The 18,515-nt window shown below is 36.0% G+C and overlaps 1 protein-coding gene across 3 annotated transcripts in view; it reads left to right on the top strand.

The window, feature by feature from the left end:
- Nucleotides 1-208: 208 nt before the first annotated feature.
- The window catches only part of LOC106083842 (rap1 GTPase-activating protein 1), a 125,881-nt gene continuing 107,574 nt past the window's right edge, over nt 209-18,515 (top strand). The window contains exon 1 of one of the 3 annotated variants that reach the window (XM_059364189.1): nt 209-699. In XM_059364189.1, coding sequence (XP_059220172.1) covers nt 473-699 — 227 coding nt within the window. In that variant the 5' untranslated portion in view covers nt 209-472. Of the gene's footprint in view, nt 700-10,446; nt 10,995-18,515 lie in introns of those variants that run through there. The other 2 variants (XM_059364190.1, XM_059364191.1) reach the window with 2 other exon arrangements.

Consider the following 18,515-nt stretch of genomic DNA (forward strand, 5'->3'; position numbering starts at 1 on the left):
ATTTATTTGAATCAATATTTTTTTTACATATATACTACACTTTATACTATTTCAAAGTACCACAAGTTGGCAACACTTTCAATTCAATAGAGTCGGTATCGCCTTTGTTGGTGTTTTTTGATAGTTCAGCGTTTCATTTAAATGCTCAGTTTCAGTTGAAGCCTGAGCTTAACAGGGTTCTCTTCAAGATCTCATGCGGTCCCCGGTGCATTCTTTTGTGCGGTTTATCTTAAAAAGAGGAAAACAACGTCACATGGGCTGGAATTATCGACGCGATTGTTGCCAGTATGGCTCTGTTCTGTCTGCGTTTTCGTGGCATGATTAGCACTTGTTTTTGTTTTGTATTTGCAATCAGTAATCATTCGTTGTTCCTACAACTCGTATCAGCAGCTAACAGCTGGACAGCAACTACGCCACCAGTCTTTGTTTGACCCGCGCAAAGTCGCCTCTGTCTGTCGCAATTCGTTTCACAATGACTTCCTACGACACCTTGTCGAATTCGGACTATCAACAAGTGAACTCGGAGGGTCTATCGAAGAGCGGGACATTCCATCGTATGATCAAATATTGGCGCAACTCGCCCAAAACTGTGGATGGCCTTAAGAAGAGTTCCAGCTTTATTGAATATCGAAAGCATCAATCGAATGTTCTTTATCAACGACTTGAAAGTTTTGATGAATCCAAATTGGAAAGTTTAAGGTAAGAAATGTTTCCCCTATTTTTCCGATTAGATAAGTACAAAGTAAATGTTGCCATTAATTCAAAATTGTGGAATGGCAACAAGCCTACATTTGATAATAAAGTGTCTTAGTTTGAAAAAAAAATCTCGTTGACAGAGTTCTTACGATATAAAATCTGACACATTCATGTATATTCATGTGGACTATTAATAAGTAAGGTTTGGTATTCTGTTCTTGATTCGGAATTGTCGCTGAAATTTTTTATCGTTTCACGAGCGAAATTTGACAGTAATCATTGTTTTCGTTTCCATATCTGCACTATTTGTTTTATATTTCTTTTCGCAAGAAAAAAAGCAACCGTTGAAACAAACAAAAATGATGCCGGCAATAGTTTCAAGCGTTGCCATATTATTTTTTTTTTAATTTTCTCACTATAAGCAGAGTACTACTTTATCGTCTTTTTTTTCTCCATCGTTTTTCTGCCAAATCAGGCACAAATTTAAGCTTCAAGAAGCCATAGAAGGCTTATCGGGGAATCGGTTTATGTGGGAGATTTACCAGATTATAGATGAATTTTGGCCATACTTACCGCAGATGTTGTTTATTACCAGCGGCTCAAGATATCAAATCGGGAGATCGGTTTATATGGGAGCTATATCAGGTTATAGAGGAGCTATATCCAAATCTGAACCGATATGGCCTATTTGCAAACCCCAACTGTGGAAAATTTCGAACGGCTAGCTTTATGCGTTTGACCGCCATCGTGATTTCTAGAGACGGACAGACAGACATGGCTAGATCGGCTTTGAATGTCAATACGATGTTACAAACGGAATGACTAGATTAGTGGTGGGTATAATAAGTTTCAACGAAACGGATCCGGATAAATTATAAATATTTTTTTTTTTTCAAAATACTTTACCACTACTATCGTATTGGATATACTTACTTTACTTTAATTGGTTAAGACAGAACATTTGTTCCACTAACCGAACGTAGAATAGCGTTCCAAGTGCCTCGATCTTCTGCGCTCATTCTAAAATCTCTGACAGTTTCAAGTTTCGAGGTGTCTCCCACCACTTGATCTTTCCATCGGGCTTTTGGTCTCCCCGGTTTGCGTGTACCACCGTGTTTGCCTTCAAAAGACTTCTTTGCTGAAGCTTCTTCTTCCATTCTGACAACATGACCTAGCCAACGCAGCCGTTGTATGACGCTATCGTCGTCATACAGCGCCTATATTCTCCATTAACGCAAACTGGTCCATATATTTTACAAAGAATCTCGCTCTCAAACACTCCAAGCACTGCTTCGCCGGCCTATGATATCGATGTCGTCGTCATAGGCATGTGTTCTTCTGTGAGTAGTGTACCATATCTATTCACATCTGCATCACGTATAATCTTCTCCATCAGGATAGTAAATAGATCACACGATAGGCTGTTTCCTTGTCTGAAACCTCGTTTGGTATTGAATGATTCGGAGAGATTCTTTCTGAGTCTTATTTATTTTGCAGGGACACCAAAAACGACATGGCTTGTAATACCTTTGAATGTATAAGGCTGTCGAAAGCGGCTTTGTTGTCAACAAAGAGATGGTAGGTGTTGACTTGTCCTTTTCGGGTCTTTTCCAGAATTGGGCGCAATTTGAATATCTGGTCTTTGGTGGATTTACCAGGTCTAAAGCCGCATTGATAGAGCCCAATTATCTCATTGACTTTAGGTTTTAAACTTACACACGGCACGCTCGAGAGTATCTTGTATGCGATGGGGAGGAGACTTATTCCTCTGTAGTTGGCACATTTCTTTTTGTCTCCTTTCGTGTGTACGGGCACTAGCAGTTGGGTAAAATGTTCTTCCCATATCATCATCATGCTATCTGCGTCAGTTCACAGATTTCTTTCTTTGTTCCTGCAGGTGGATGTGCCTGCACCTAAGCCATCGGTTTGATGTTTAATTCTTTGATAGAATTTCCGGACTTCATTCTGACTCCTGTACATCTCAATTCTCTCACACTTACGTGTTTTCATTTCCTTTTTCTTTCTGCGGAATAGACGTTTCTCCTCCTCGTTTTCACCCGAGTGGTTCCCACGACACCTATCCATATATTTTACGAATGATGTTTCTCTCAAACACCCCGAGTATTAGCTCATCTGCTTTCGCAAGTAGCCGTGATTCGGAGCCATACAACATCACATGTAATATTAGTGTAATTTATAGTTTGATTTTCTGTCGTGAGGTGGCTTTACTCCTGAACTTCTTCCTTAACCCAAAGTAACATCTTTTATCCTGCGATTTATTTCAAAACTGGTATAAAATTGCTGACAATATGAAAATTGTAGTTCCCAGGTTTATTCATTTTCGTTATCTGTTCGCATATACACGGCTTTGCGGGAGTTGATACCATCTATTTGTATTATCTCCACCTACTGCCAGACCCGCTGGCACTGACTCTCTTTCGATCTTTTTGAAGGCTGCATTCACTATTTCCGGTAACCGACCAATAATACCGATGTTGTTGTTGTTGTGGTGGTGACGATCCTCGTAAAGCTCCCGTAGGTGAGCAAGCTCGATCCATTCCAAACGACCTATCGCCGCGGGAACAGGATATCCATTAGTTATTTAAAGGCGCAAATAACCCGCCTTGTCATATCGAGCATCATAAGCACTCTCACTGAGACTCTCCGCTCGATTCATAAAGTCAAGTCCATTAAGTAGGTAACTATATTTAAATCTGAACCCATATGGCCCAAACCTTAGCTCCCGCATCAATAAGAAGTAACTATGCAGATTTTCAAGCTGATACATTCATATGTACAAACGCTATCGTGGTTTCGGCGGAATGACGTCCAGACGAACAGGACATCGGATAAAAACACAATTCCCCTTATTTTGGCGATGGCTTAATTGAATGTCAAAATTTTTATAAAATGGTATTATGGTTGCCGAAGACGAAAATTCGTTTAAATTTTTAGTATAACGTAAGTCGAATTGGACTGTCAAATTTGACGTAAACATGGGAGCAATACCGAAAGTTAGACCTATGTAATCCATAATAGGTACTGATTTGGAAGGGGCTAATACAACTCATCGTTCTATACTTCAAGGAAAACGGATGAAAAGTACGACTATCTTAAAAAAATTAAGCCGGGCTTAAAAACTTGACTGTATCAAGTTTCAGTCCGATAACATTATTTGCGAAAACTGTAGTGTGCATGGATTAACGGATTTGACTTAAGAATCTACCTGTTATTTATACTTCCGAATCGTTCAATACGTGTATTGGCTCCAAATGCCGGCATTTTCCCAAATTTTTTTCGAATAGTCTAGAGTCATGATATTCATAAAAAGTCGGGATAATCCCGACCAATCCCTTCCATCTGGCAAACCTAGGTCTATGAGTCTCAATCCCTTATCGGGGAGGGGCAGCGATCGCAGTCTCTGTCTAGGCGCCCACCTAAAATGTTTATCAAAATGAAAATAAATCTTGTTCCGAAAAGTGTTCTTTGTTAGAAGCGAAGGCGCAGTGGAGTGCAAAGCTAGTATTCAACATCATAAGGATGCTGGACTTTTAACTCGCCATAATTTTTAAAGTTTCATTTTTATATTTACAAAAAAAAACCGCAAGTCCTTAATTTTGCTTATCTGAGGTCTAAATTATCGTATATAGACTTCTATTTAATTTCTCTTGAGGTTACTTGTCTTCCAGGAATTATTTTCTTATTCCATTTCTATCATTATTTGGCTGAGGAAGGGTGTTTGTTTGTCTGTTAAATTTGAGTTTGACTCATTGGCTTGTAAATTATTTGCCTACTGTAGAACGTGGAAAAACAATTTATTTTGGTCTCACATGCTAATGCAATGAAAGTAAGTGTGGCAATATATGGAAAATTTACGCACGTACGTACGCATCCACACACACATAATATGTTTGTTAGCATATTTTTTAAATTTATTTTTGTGTTTATTTGTCTTGCTTGTCTAAAACAAAGCCATCGGAATCTGTTGCTCTTGATATTCTCTTGAAATAGAACCGACAATACGACCGGAACATCTGTGTTTGCTTGGTCAACTCTTGTGTTTCGCGGCGCGGCATGACGTTTTTTTCCCCAAAGATATCCTCCAGAGCATACAGACAGCAGAGTACGTGGTGCATGCATACCCACAATGTATACGTACACACTCTAGGTAAATAGACGATGCTCGACGGAGGTGTAAAGGTGGGAGAGATAACAGCATCGCGGTAGATGCTTTGCGGATCCTTTTGAGCCATCTTTAAGCCATTCCAAATATTTGCTTAGACTTCAGTGTTATTTAAATATGAAAATAGAGTTGCTGTTGCTGTTGCATGGCAATCATACATGTATGTATGTACATAACACACATACATACATATATCTCCGAAAAGGTTGGTTTAACCGTTAACGATGAACCTAAATAAAGATGCTACATTCGAAAAAAAGAGTGCTGTGAACAGTAGGCACTTTTAATTTGATCAAAAGGCACCTATTTGTTTAGGTAGATTAGAATATAGGATTTAAGAATTAGAATTGGGAAATGAAATTTAAAAAAAGAAATACATAATTTCAATTGACAAAAACTTTATTTAAACATTAATATATGCATGAATGATAATTTTGAAACAAGACTACAGGTATATTTCTTACCACTTGCAATATTAACATCTAAATGAAGACTTAATTTTTTTATTTACTGCAAAATACCTTAGATTTGTTTACATTGTAATTTCTGACCTACTTTTGTTTCCGTAATGCTGATAATCAGCAAATAACAAACATATGCAAAATCTTCTCCAAAACTACTCATTTGAGGTAAGCAGTTTACGTGACTCGACTAAAAATAGCCGTGTAACAAATCTATGGGTCTAAATCCAATTACCTATTGCTTGAAATCGCATTCGTATTCGGATTATGTTATTGGTATTTGGGACAAGTTATGTAGTTTCTTAGTTAAATTCATTCTCAATCTGAAAATGCAGCCACACCCCGCGCAACTTCATCAACTCTAAAAAGCTTCGCAGATTAGTTGAGTTTTGATTTTTCTAGTATTCATTCATTGCTAGTTGAAGACAAAAGACATACATATGTATGTTCGAAAGTAAAGATGTGAAGATGTTCCAAGCACTGCACCTGGCGTGCACTATGCCCACACTCACACATATTAAATTCATTCGTCAACATTTATGTTTGTAGGTATGTACACGCAAAAAAATAATTCGTTTCACACAAAAGAAATTTTCGCCAAGGAAAGTTCTTTTCTGAAAAACGTGGAATGTGTTGGTATTTCAAACTCTTCCAGAATATATTTGGATTTATTTCGATGTTATGATACACAATTATATTAAAAGTTTACCATCCGCCCATCACTGGTCCATACGCTTAAATACTCACCCTCTCTCTCTCACTAGTAGGAGAGACACAAGAGAATAATTATTGGTCCGGTAAACGAATAATCGTTTGCGGCTTTCGAAACACTTTCGCCATTAAAGAGTTTTTGGTTTTACAACAAAAGAAAGGTAATTTAACTTAGGCAAAGTTGCTAAAAGGTTTACAATAAACAAAGTTTGTTACATTCGATAATACTACGTTTGTTTGTATTTGTATTTTGTATTTTGTTTTTCGTAAAAATGTCTCACATACTTTATTTTTTTGCGTGCATGATGTCCAAATGCCGGATAATCTAAAACGAGAATTGCAACAAACAGAATTATAGAACGAAAGAAGAAATCGGCACAAACACTGAGTTAATGAGTATTTTGATGCTCATCACTACCTCGTTATCAACAGTTTTCTTCTCCGGCAACGAAACAATGTCCCCACATGGCATATGGGAATGCAAAAAATTAAAACCATGACACCAGCACAAAAAACACAACAACTTTATCAACCACGCCACACCATCTCAGATGATGGCGGGGGAGGGGGAGTATTGCATATGTTTTTTGTCATACAGAGGGGGGAAAAGAGACTATATGTTATTTTGGAGCAGAAAAAGACTCTTAATATCCACAACATCCACAAGAGAATTTTGTGTAAACGTTGCCTGAGTAGTGGAAGCAAAAGAGCGTCTCGTGGTGTACGACAGATTATGTGCATTTTACCCATTTCCCCAACATATTAATGCACAGTGATTTGTACGTTATTTTGGTTTCAGAAGATATTCCTTTTATTTTCATGTTCGTAGAGGAAATTAACGAACTAGTCGAAAATAATTTCCATAGAACGATAAACAATGCATTACATAAAAACACATCGTGTTTGAGGGAAATAGGTACATTTTCATATTCCGAGTTGAATGTTATACCCACCGTCAACCCCAGAACCGCCTTTGGCTCAGCCATTTCGAACAATATTTAATAATGATTATTTATATAATCGTTACTTGTTTTTTTGTTGATCTGTTTTTCATATACTTCTTTTTGTAGACTAGACAAAAAAGTCTTAATGAGAAAACACTATTGCTCAATAGTTCGAAGAAAACTGTCAGTAATAATTTTGAAAATACAGCTCAGCTGAATAGTTGGCAGGATAATACATAAATTGTAAAATTACATTTTAACCTGATCTTTACTTTAAAAGCTAAAGGGTTTTAGTATGGGTAGTTTTCGGAATTTTTAAACAATGGATTCAAAACAACTTCGCGTCTTGATTTATCTTTGCAAGGCGTGACTTGATATGTATTATTCAGATTCTGATCCGTCGACACAAACGGTTGAGAAGTGGTTTGCTACTAAGCTTATCTTTGTTTGGTTTCCTATTCAAGAGCCATTAATTTTTGTTCGATTTTGTTCCTGAAATGAAGGCTTTAAAAGTGTTCGAAAACTGAGCTTATTCCAAAAGCGTGTGCAAGTTTGTAATATTTTTATTGGTTGCCCAAAAATTGCGGATTTACCAGGTCGGCCAAATGAAGTTGATGATGACCAAATCAAAGCATTAATCAAATTGGATCGTCATGTAACTGAGCGTGAGATAGGAGAGAAGTTAAATATACCAAAATCAACCGTTCATTATCACATAAAAAGTCTTGGACTGGTGAAAAAGCTTGATATTTGGGTACCACATGTATTGAAAGAAATTCATCTAACAAGCCGAATCAACGCTTGTGATATGCACCTTAAACGCAATGAATTCGATCCGTTTTTAAAACGAATCATAACTGGAGATGAAAAATGGATTGTTTACAACAACGTTAGTCGAAAACGATCATGGTCCAAGCATGGTGAACCAGCTCAAACCACTTCAAAGGCTGATATCCACCAAAAGAAGGTTATGCTGTCTGTTTGGTGGGATTGGAAGGGTGTGGTATATTTTGAGCTACTTCCAAGGAACCAAACGATTAATTCGGATATTTACTGTCAACAACCGGACAAATTGAATACAGCCATCAAGGAGAAGCGACCAGAATTGGTCAATCGTAAAGGTGTCATATTCCACCAGGACAACGTTAGACCGCACACATCTTTGGTCACTCGCCAAAAACTGAGTGAGCTTGGCTGGGAACTTTTAATGCATCCACCATATAGTCTATCCACCATAGCCCTGACTTTGCACCATCAGACTACCATTTATTTCGATCTTTGCAGAACTCCTTAAATGGTAAAACTTTCGGCAATGATGAGGCTGTAAAATCGCACTTGGTTCAGTTTTTTGCAGATAAAGGCCAGAAGTTCTATGAGCGTGGAATACTAAATTTGCCAGGAAGATGGCAAAAGGTTATCGAACAAAATGGCAATTATATATTTGATTAAAGTTCATTCTAAGTTTTATTAAAAATGCATTTACTTTCTTTCAAAAAATCCGCAATTACTTTTTGGGGAACCCAATAAATATCCATTGCAGGATAAATATGGGAAAACAAAAAAACTGAAATTTTCACTAAAATAATTAAACAATTTTTGTCCCGTGATGCAAAATTCAATGAAATTTTTTCCAAACAACATTTTATTGTAAAATTTATCAATCAAATGTTTTTTAGAGACAACATTTTAATAAATTTTTTTTAAACACACAAGGACATTTTTAAAGGCAGTATTTCAATTTTTTTTCTAAAGGAAAACTTTCAATAAGATTTTTCTAAAGACGAAATTCGATGAAACTTTCTTTAAAGACAAAATTTCTATGAGATTTTTTCTAAAGACTACATTCCAATAAAAAAAAAATTTAAAGCCAAATTTTCGATCAATTTTTTTCAAAAAAAAGACTACATTCCAAACAAAAATTTTTCTAAAGGCAAAATTTCGATCAAATGGTTTCTAAAGATAAAAAATGTCGATCAAATTTTTTCTAAAGATAAAATTAAAACTTTTCTAAAGACAAAATTTTAACTAAACTTTTTCTCAAGACAAACTTTAATCAAATTTTATCTAAAAACATAATTTAAAAGAATTTTTTTAAAAACAATCAAATTGTTTCCGACGCCGTAATTTCAATATTTTTTTTTTCTGAAAACAAAATTTCAATGAATGTCTTTCTTAAGACATCATTTCAATGAAATTTTTCTAGAGGTAAAATTGCAATGGCATAAAAGAAAAGAGTTCAAATACTTTTTTTAAAGACTATATATTAATGAATTTCGTTTTTTTCTTAATAGAAACATTTTTTCTGTTTTGTCCGGAGTCGTAGTGGTAATTTTAACTACTCGACTCCGACTGCGCAGCCCTGGTTTTTAGTTTTACTATACGTAAAATCAACTTTCTGCAAGTCAAATATAAATTTATAGAAATTTAGTTCATAAAATTGCCTAACAGTTATGTGCACAAATTTTAACTTAACTTGTATCTGGTTTGAAAGATTTTTTGTAACTAAACTAATCGAAACCACTAACTTCCTATGAGAACTAAGATTTGCTTAATGTAATTACAAATTTCTAAATAAAATAAACATATGAACTTGAAAATATTTTACTCGCTGAATTTGGTTTTGGTTTCGTAAAACTACTTTTCAAATTCAAGTTTATGAACTATATGCGACTAACTAAAGATGTGTACAATTTATTTAACACTTGCAAATTTCCCTTGTTTTATTCAAAATTTAACTTAATTATATTAAAATTAACTTAGTTAATTGGCATAAGTGTTTGTCATTAATTCTATGAACCACTTCTTTCTGAGTGTAATTCGACAAAAAAGGTAATGAAATGAAAATAAGTAAACTATTCCCCACTTTAATAAACAGCACCATTTAACGCTCTGAATCTAAAATCCACATCATTTCCGCAAGTAGTGGCTACCAAGAGCTCTCTCTGTTTTGTTGATTGTTGTTTACATTTTTGCTTGGTATGCTTTTCAAGAGCCTTTCATTTTTGTTCGCTCGGGCCTTTATTTCTCTCTATTGACTCGGTTGGCGGATGACATTACTCTTATTGCCATCTGAGAGATTTCATTGTTGTTGCCACATTTTTACAGAGTTTTGTTTACTTTTTTCATTCATATTCCTCGGCTACTTGCCATGCATAATGAACAAGGGCAACAACACAACGGAACCAACAACTGTGAAATGTGCCGGTGGCCCCGCGCATTTGTGGAACATGTGAGTATGTATGTATGGCTGTGTTGTTTGAGTAAGAGCGGCGACCAACTTAGCGGCGTTTTGTTCGTTCTCCCAACCAAAAGTGGAATCTCAGAGCATTAGTGGTCGTCACAGGTCGGCTCCATGCTGATGTTGTTGGTATATTAAAATGGTTTGGTTGGTTGTTTGTGCTTTACATTTTGCGGTTGCATTTCAGTTTCTCGCTTTAGTTCCATTCGGTGAACGTAACGGAGATATTGGCCGGTCGGTTAAAGCAAAAATTTTAAAATTTTTTTCGCTTCGCAGCCTGCCTTCCCCCGAACTCCCATTATACAAAATTACATGAAGAGGTGCAAAAGCTCACAAAAAAGAAGCCTATTATTTTACGAAATCCAAAAAAAAAAAAAAAAAAAATAAAGTGAACCCAAATACAAACCAAAGAAAAAAAATCGTGCTAAAATCGCGAAATCGTTGAACGATTTTCCGTTGCTCGCTCAATACTGTCCAAAAGCAAAGTGCGTAAAAATAACAGTACATAGAAGTAAAGAAGTGAAACAACAACAAAAACATATAGATAACAGCAATGCAGTTGCAATAGTAATTGCTTGGTTTGGTCTGTCTGTTGATAGGGTATGCGATTGTTTCACAGCAACAAAACCATCATTGATTGTGGACTTTTCTTTGAGCCTCTGCCGCCACCGGTGAAAATCTTGTATTTTTTGGCGTTTAAACAAATGTGTGATTATTGAGTGATTGCCCCAACCATGGGGAGAATCGCACAAAGTGCAAGTGTATGTGTGCGTGCGCATTCGTGTGGCATTGTGTCAAAACTTAACATGAGACGTGATTGGCGTTATAATTCATTTAACATCGAAACTAACTGACCTTTCTTAAAAAATCACCAACAACAACATCTACGCCCAAAGCAAGCAACATGTGAGAGTGTGTGCACACGGCGGAATACGCTTTGCGTGCGCATGAAATTATGCATAAATGGTATGAATGCGCACGCATTTGAATGTGGCCACACTCTACGAGCGATGCATTTCAATTGAGGGATTTTCACCGTTTTCACAACATCAACTGTGTCTGGTGGTGGTGGCTCATTTTCCAGTGGCCCCTTACTCCACAAAGATTTGTAAAAGTGTACCACATTTTCACTGAAAAGAGTTTATCCATTCAATTTCCAAATTGTTAATGTTCTGCCAACAGTGAGAAAATATTGGCAAATTAAAAAAACTTCCTACACAGGAAAGCAAAAAATTTATCAGTTTCCCATGTTTAATAGGCAATTTGACTGACCGGGCTGTCCATAACGGCTCTCCAGTGCACAGCGGCCACCAAAAACAAGATCAATCCTAACAACAGTCAGCAATCAGCGCGATCTCATAGCTGACAACCAACTGCTTGGAAATTCCCATCCAACATAATTTTTCACTTTGCAAGTTCTCTTGCTTATGCTTGAAATTGGCCAAAATAAGAATCGAACTCAATTTGCATAACCGAAATGTGTCTCCATCGCAGACCGGTTGCTCACAATCGGGGTCGAATGGTAGAAAGGAGGTGTGTCTGGACGGATTTAATGCATGCTAAAGTTAAGAGAAAGCAAAAATGAAAAAAAAAACCTTAATTGCTCGCCACCTGTAATCAAGAAAAAAAAACTCTTTTGACTGACTGCACACATCACAAATTATTTTTGAATTTTGTTTAGACGTCTCATCGTCCATACAGCATAAGCACTTAGTCATAAACATTTAATAGAGTGGGTTCAAGTGCAATGTGACAATGCAAAAGTCGTTGTTTCAGTGTTTTTCTCTTAATTATTAAAACTGCACGCAAACTCATATTTCGTTTTCCATAAAGGAAATTTTCGACAAGAAAACTTTTTTTGTGAGATATGTTTGGACTTTGTTACGTTGAAAGTGCATGATTTTTTTTGTGATAACTGCATGCAAGAATTTGTGAAAAATACACACTTTTTAACCCAAATAATAGTTTTAACTAATTATTCCTTATCTATATGTACATGTGATTTGACATAATTTTTTTTTTTTTTTTAATTAAAAATAGATTGTGCATATTCCAAAGGATAGCAAGTTTAAATTCAGGCATAATAACCACAGTGACGGTTAAATCCGGATTTATGGCTCACGTCATCTAATTTTATAAAGGCAAAACCATTTGAACAATATAAGCAGATGGTACTTTATACTTTTTTTAGGGTTTATTCGTATTTATGTATGACACACAATTAAATTTGAAGCCTTCCATCCATTTACTAACAACTCCATTATGGCTTTGTATTATGATCTGCTGTATTCGTTGTAAAACAAAAAACTACTTATGGGTGTTGTTAAATTCCAACCAAACAATGTATCAGATTAGTCAAATATTTGACCAATTTTCGCACAAAATAAGTCAAATTTGTACATTCTTGATTTAGATTCACATTGGACACATTTTCATTGATCAAAAAAGCCTTTTTATTTGTCTTACATTCGATTGCATTTAAAATTTGTGTAGCCTTGTTTGATATTACAAATTTAAAGTGTAAAATATTCCTAATTTTACGCCTAACAATTGAAAACAGTCCGTGGTTGAAACTCGAACTGAAAATTGTATCTGTTACTTACTTACACACAAAAATAGATTACTCAAAATAAAGAAGCTATATATAAATTTAATTTGTTATATTCTAACGGCCACAACCTTCCGTTCTGAATTCCGATCGCTGACACATCATTAAAGGTTTGGACGAATGTTTTACAGTGTACTATTTTTTTTTTTTTCTAAAGTCAACTTTTACATCCATTTCTTTGAAGAAATTGAGACGGACAAAAAAATTTATTTGTGGGAAATGTTACATTTGCAATAAACTTCTGTTAACCATGCGTATTCTATTGATTAATGGATGGGTTTGATTACACCTAGAGTTCGACAGCCTGAAAATTATCATAAATTTGAAATATCTCTTGTGTAGCAACACCAAAAACAAAAATCAAATAAAACAAAACCTAATCACAACCATTTCTATTTCACTTCAAGTTGTTTGCACTTTAATCGTAGAATAAAATAAACAAAAGCTCTATTTTTAATTGATTAGATTGAACGCTAGGGATTTCTCAGTGTCACCAGCGTAGGTGACTTTCTGTTATTTATGAATAATGGATTTGCCTTCGGTTAGTCAACAACACAATATTTCTAAAAAGAATTCTTATCTGTGGTGGGTCCACTGAGTAAGTTCTTAAATTTAAGCCTTCTTCTACTTGCGGTTTTTCATGGACATGGAGTCTATTTAAAGTTTTAATAACCCTTCCCTATGTGGTTATGCTGAGAGCAATCGATTAATTATAAGAAATCACAAGGCAACCTCTCACATTTAGCGAGTTACAGTTACCATTAATCGAGCCTAATTTTTAAGTTTAATAGTGCAAGTCGTATCTGATGCTCCACTCAAGAAGATATTACATCACAGAAATAAATACGTCTCCGACCGAAATCAATTCAATACTCCGTTTTTAAATCGTTTAATGTCATCTACTATAGTATATACAATGACATAGTGGTACGTGTACGTGTTGTGTTCTTCCCTTCATTGACTTTGAAAGACATTAGCGGCACGTGAACTAATATTTGCTTTTGACCTCGAACCACAACGAAATGTTTAATGCAGTCAAATATTCTTCTAATGCTGTATGGGTATCCTCCCCCTATTTTGAAAAGAGATAAAACTTGTCATGAAATATGTCAACATCAGTCATTAAGAGTGCATACGATGTATTGCATATAAGCGTATTCAGTCAAATTGTTATTTTCTTTTTTTTAATTTGTGGTTTTCTATTCGATTTGTAAACAGCAAAAGTTGACATTTTATGGCACAAAAGCAACATGAAATTAATTTTGTTTTGTTATAATTAAAATTATTGATAACAAAATATTTCTTTTAGTTGGCTATGACAGAATATTTGTTCCGCTAGCCGAGCGTAGAATAGCGTTCCAAGCGCTTCGATCTTCTGCGCTCATTCTAAAATCTCTGACACCACTTGATCTTTCCATCGGGCTTTTGGTCTTCCCGGTTTGCGTGTACCACGTTTGCCTTCAAAAGAGTTCTTTGCTGGTGCTTCTTCATCCACTCTGACAACATGACCTAGCCAACGCTGCCGTTGTATTTTGATGCGTGTAACTATGCTTTCGTCGTCATACAGCTCGTTCATACGTCGCCTATATTCTCCATTATCGCAAACTGGTCCATATATTTTACGAAGAATCTTTCTCTCAAATACTCCAAGCACTGCCTCATCTGCTTCCACAAGTACCCATGCTTCAGAACCACATAACAGCACGCTTAGTATCAGTGTTTTGTATAGTGTGATCTTCGTCTTAATCCAAAGTAGCATCTGTTTGCCAGTATTATTCTTCGCTTAATCTCAAAACTGGTGTCATACGTTTCCGTTACGGCGGTGCCGAGGTAGATAAAAAATGTCTTTATCTGCTCGGTTGTACGAGGCGTTTTGGGAGTTGATATCATCTATTTCGTCTTACCTCCATTTACTGCCAGACCCATTTTTACTGACTCTCTTTCGATTCTTTCAAAGGCCGCAGTTACTACTTCCGGTGACCGACCTATGATATTGATGTCGTCGGCATAGGCGAGTAGCATGTTATAAGTGTGCCATATCTATTCACATCTGCATATCGTATAATCTTCTCCAACAGGATATTAAAGAGATCACACGATAGGCTGTCTCCTTGTCAGAAACCTCGTTTGGTATTAAATGGTTCGGAGAGATTCTTTCCTATTCTTACTGAGGAACGCGTATCAGCAAGTGTCAGCCTGCAAAATATTATTGATGAAAATTGATTTAAAATACACATTTCTCCATGGACAATCCCCACAAAAAAATTTAAGATTTTTCCTTATTCGTAGGATTGATTAGCAATAAAAACGAGCAAAAGAAACAAAACTGTAAAATAAAGTTGATATATTTAAATTTTATTTTCTATTTACTAACGGACACGAAAGTCCATTATAAAATTCGATCGTTGATTGATTCTTATTTTACTACATATATGACTGTGAAATTACTATTTTCGAAAAATTTAAACTTTGAATCTTAACCTAAAAATTTAAAAACTTTCCTTTTTCTAAGGCTTTTTTGCGTCTTTAACTGAAGTACACAACCTACTCTAGATGTGATCATTTTTAAATTATGTTCGCTTATCTTTGGATCGCCTCTTTAAAATTATCACAACAATTTTTTCAGTGCATTAAGGAAAAGGGGATATTACAACATACTTGTTAGAGAAGTTTTAACTTGGCTGGATACCTGGAGATGCTAGGATTTGAACCCAGGCGAACATGCTATACTCTGCGCCAATTTTTATTTTTGACGCGCAAAAATCATCGTATCCAGGGCTTAAACAACTGTTGATAAATACTCAATAAATTGACATTACTGAATATAAGCCCTCGAAGTACGACAATTTACAATTATTAGCAGAGTATTAATTCACAAATTGATAGTGTCGCAGGGAGTTGATCGTTCAGGTGTTGTTGTCTACCCTTCGGTCCAACTCTAAACCAAATGCGTAATAAAACTAAAGTGTGCCTTGATATAAGAATTGGCCAATACACTACCGGATTTTTTGGTACGGAAAAATAATAAATTTTAATAATGCTTGATTACCAACAATTTAATCGGTTCAATGTTTGACGTCACACTTGATAAAAAAAATTATCAGCATTTGCACTTCTCTATCTTATCATTGGCCCTGGTGATTAGCGCCGAACAAAAGACTGTGCCACTGATACGGTTAGCCGATTGAATTTGTGATTTTGGGGCCATATTTCATGTTCCTTTTCGTAGAACAACACACACACAAGGTGTTCCCGATCAAAATTTAATTGGCACTTTGATGGTGAGGATGGGTTAGACAGGTAAATCTGTCGCTGATTTCCCCGCCCGCCTCTGTTCGCTTCCGAGCAATTTCACATTTCCTGTCTAATTTTGCGCCATTCATGTCGAACGGAAACATTCCAATTGGCAGCCAGTGCCTACTCCCTCCACTGTGGCCACACACAACAATCCGTCCACTAATGAAACACAAAATAAAAGTGTTACACATTCAAATTGACTGACAGACTGACTTGTCCCACTGAGAAACATTGGCAATAGCGTCGAGCCGAGTGCAAAATTGTTCAATTTAATCAGCTCCAAAGTGAATAAATCCAAGCGAATACTACAAAGCAGATGAAAAGGTTATGCCAATGCCAGCCTGTTGGGTTAAAAGCAGACAATGTAATGTGATGCTGGTGGTGTTTTAAATGGTGACCCCATGTCTGCTACAATGTAAACATTAAATTCCCTGAAAATGTGCAAATTACATCGAGATTTCTTCAATGTATATTGGGGTGAACTAAAAATTATGTGAACAAAAAATAATATCACATTTTCTGGATGTTTACCAAAAACCTCAGAAAGTATATTAAACAATGTCCATCTGTGACGCTATAATAATATTTGAATTGTCTTTACGTTCTAAGTGCACGAGGGTTGCCTTTTATATTTCGGGATTAGAGAACACAAAAACAAATATTAATCATCGAAAATCGCTTTTTTGTTTTTCAAAATATTCCCCATTAAGACCTATATACTTTTGCATGCGTTTGAACCAATTGTCGAAGCACTCGAAAACGTTGACCTCTCATTTTATTTTTTACGAACAGGAATAAAAAGAAGTCATTCGGTGCCAAGTCAGGACTATACGGCAGATGGCTCATCAAGTCGATGTTTTGAGTGCTCAAAAATGCAGTTGTTTCGTATTTTTGAAGCATTTCTTTCGACCAATCGACACGAGCCTTTTTTTAGCGATTCACGTATTGTGTGAGATCCAACGCGAACAAATTTTTTGACGGTCAAATGTTCATGCAATATTGAATGTATGTATGCTGGTCCCACTTATGCCTAAGGGTGTCTCAATCTCAAGATAGGTCCAATGACGATCTTCCAATATCAGTTGGCGCACAGCATCTATGGTTTTTGAAACAACTGATTTTGGACGACCTTCGCTAAATTTGTCTTGGACCTCGGTTGAATTCACCATACCATCGATAAACACTCGTCCTTGATGGAGCTTCATCGCCAAAAATTGAAATAAGTTCATCGATACACTGTTGTTCAGTTAATTCACGTCGAAAGTTGTAACAAATAATCACACGAAAATGTTCGCGATTTAATTCCACTTTTTTTTGGGCGAGATGAATCTTTCAAGTTTATGTAAACAACACAAATAGCGCTCGTATGTGAAAACGTTCTGAGTACGTATAACCTCAAAAATGTCAAGCTTTACAACAGAGCTGGCAGTTGGCAGATTGCAACATAAGTGTTGTACAATCCCGAAAAATAAAAGGCAAAGGTATGTAGCAATGTTGGCCTTGCCATCGGTTGAAATTAGAGGCATGTAGGTTAGACGTGTCATGTGTGAGTTACGGGATTCGTGAGTGAGGTTCAAATGTGATAGTGTGATCGTGGGTGACCGTGATTTAAAAAAATTCTACGTGCGTGCGTGAAATCATACTCACTACACTAAATACGACGAAAAACTCACGATTCGCGAAAAAATCGCGACTCACGAAAAATCTTGAAACTTGAAACATGTGCTTATTGATGTTGATTGTTAGGGATTGCAAAAGTTTTGGTTTATATATTTGCAAAGAAAAAACTTTAATATCAATACTACCCGATGCGAGAGCGTGAAATCATACTCACGACACTAAATACGACGAAAAACTCACGATTCGCGAAAAAATCGCGACTCACGAAAAATCTTGAAACTTGAAACATGTGCTTATTGATGTTGATTGTTAGGGATTGCAAAAGTTTTGGTTTGTATATTTGCAAAGAAAAAACTTTAATATCAATACGACCCGATGCGAGAGCTAAAGAAGCCCAATCAGAGTTTATTTAGCTCTAAGGCTTTAAGGGTGTCTTTTACCCTTCAATACCCATACACAATTCCATACATATCCTCACTAAATACTTTCCATCGCCCTAAATTTGATTTCTATTGTCCCCTAACAGCTCGAGTTCAGTTCTCTAACGCCCTTATCAAATTCGACTGAGATAGGTCCATGCATATGCAGAAGTAGCCCCCATGTAATTCGACCCACTTATTTGACTTATTTTTAAATAAATGCAGACAACAGTGAAGATAATACACCATTATCTGATGGATGGTAATCACAGATGGCCTGTCGTAAACTCTGACGTATGTGACATACATTTCCGACGAATAATACGTACGACGAAAAC

This window comes from Stomoxys calcitrans, chromosome 3, assembly GCF_963082655.1.
Source record: "Stomoxys calcitrans chromosome 3, idStoCalc2.1, whole genome shotgun sequence".
Taxonomy (NCBI): Eukaryota; Metazoa; Arthropoda; class Insecta; order Diptera; family Muscidae; genus Stomoxys; species Stomoxys calcitrans.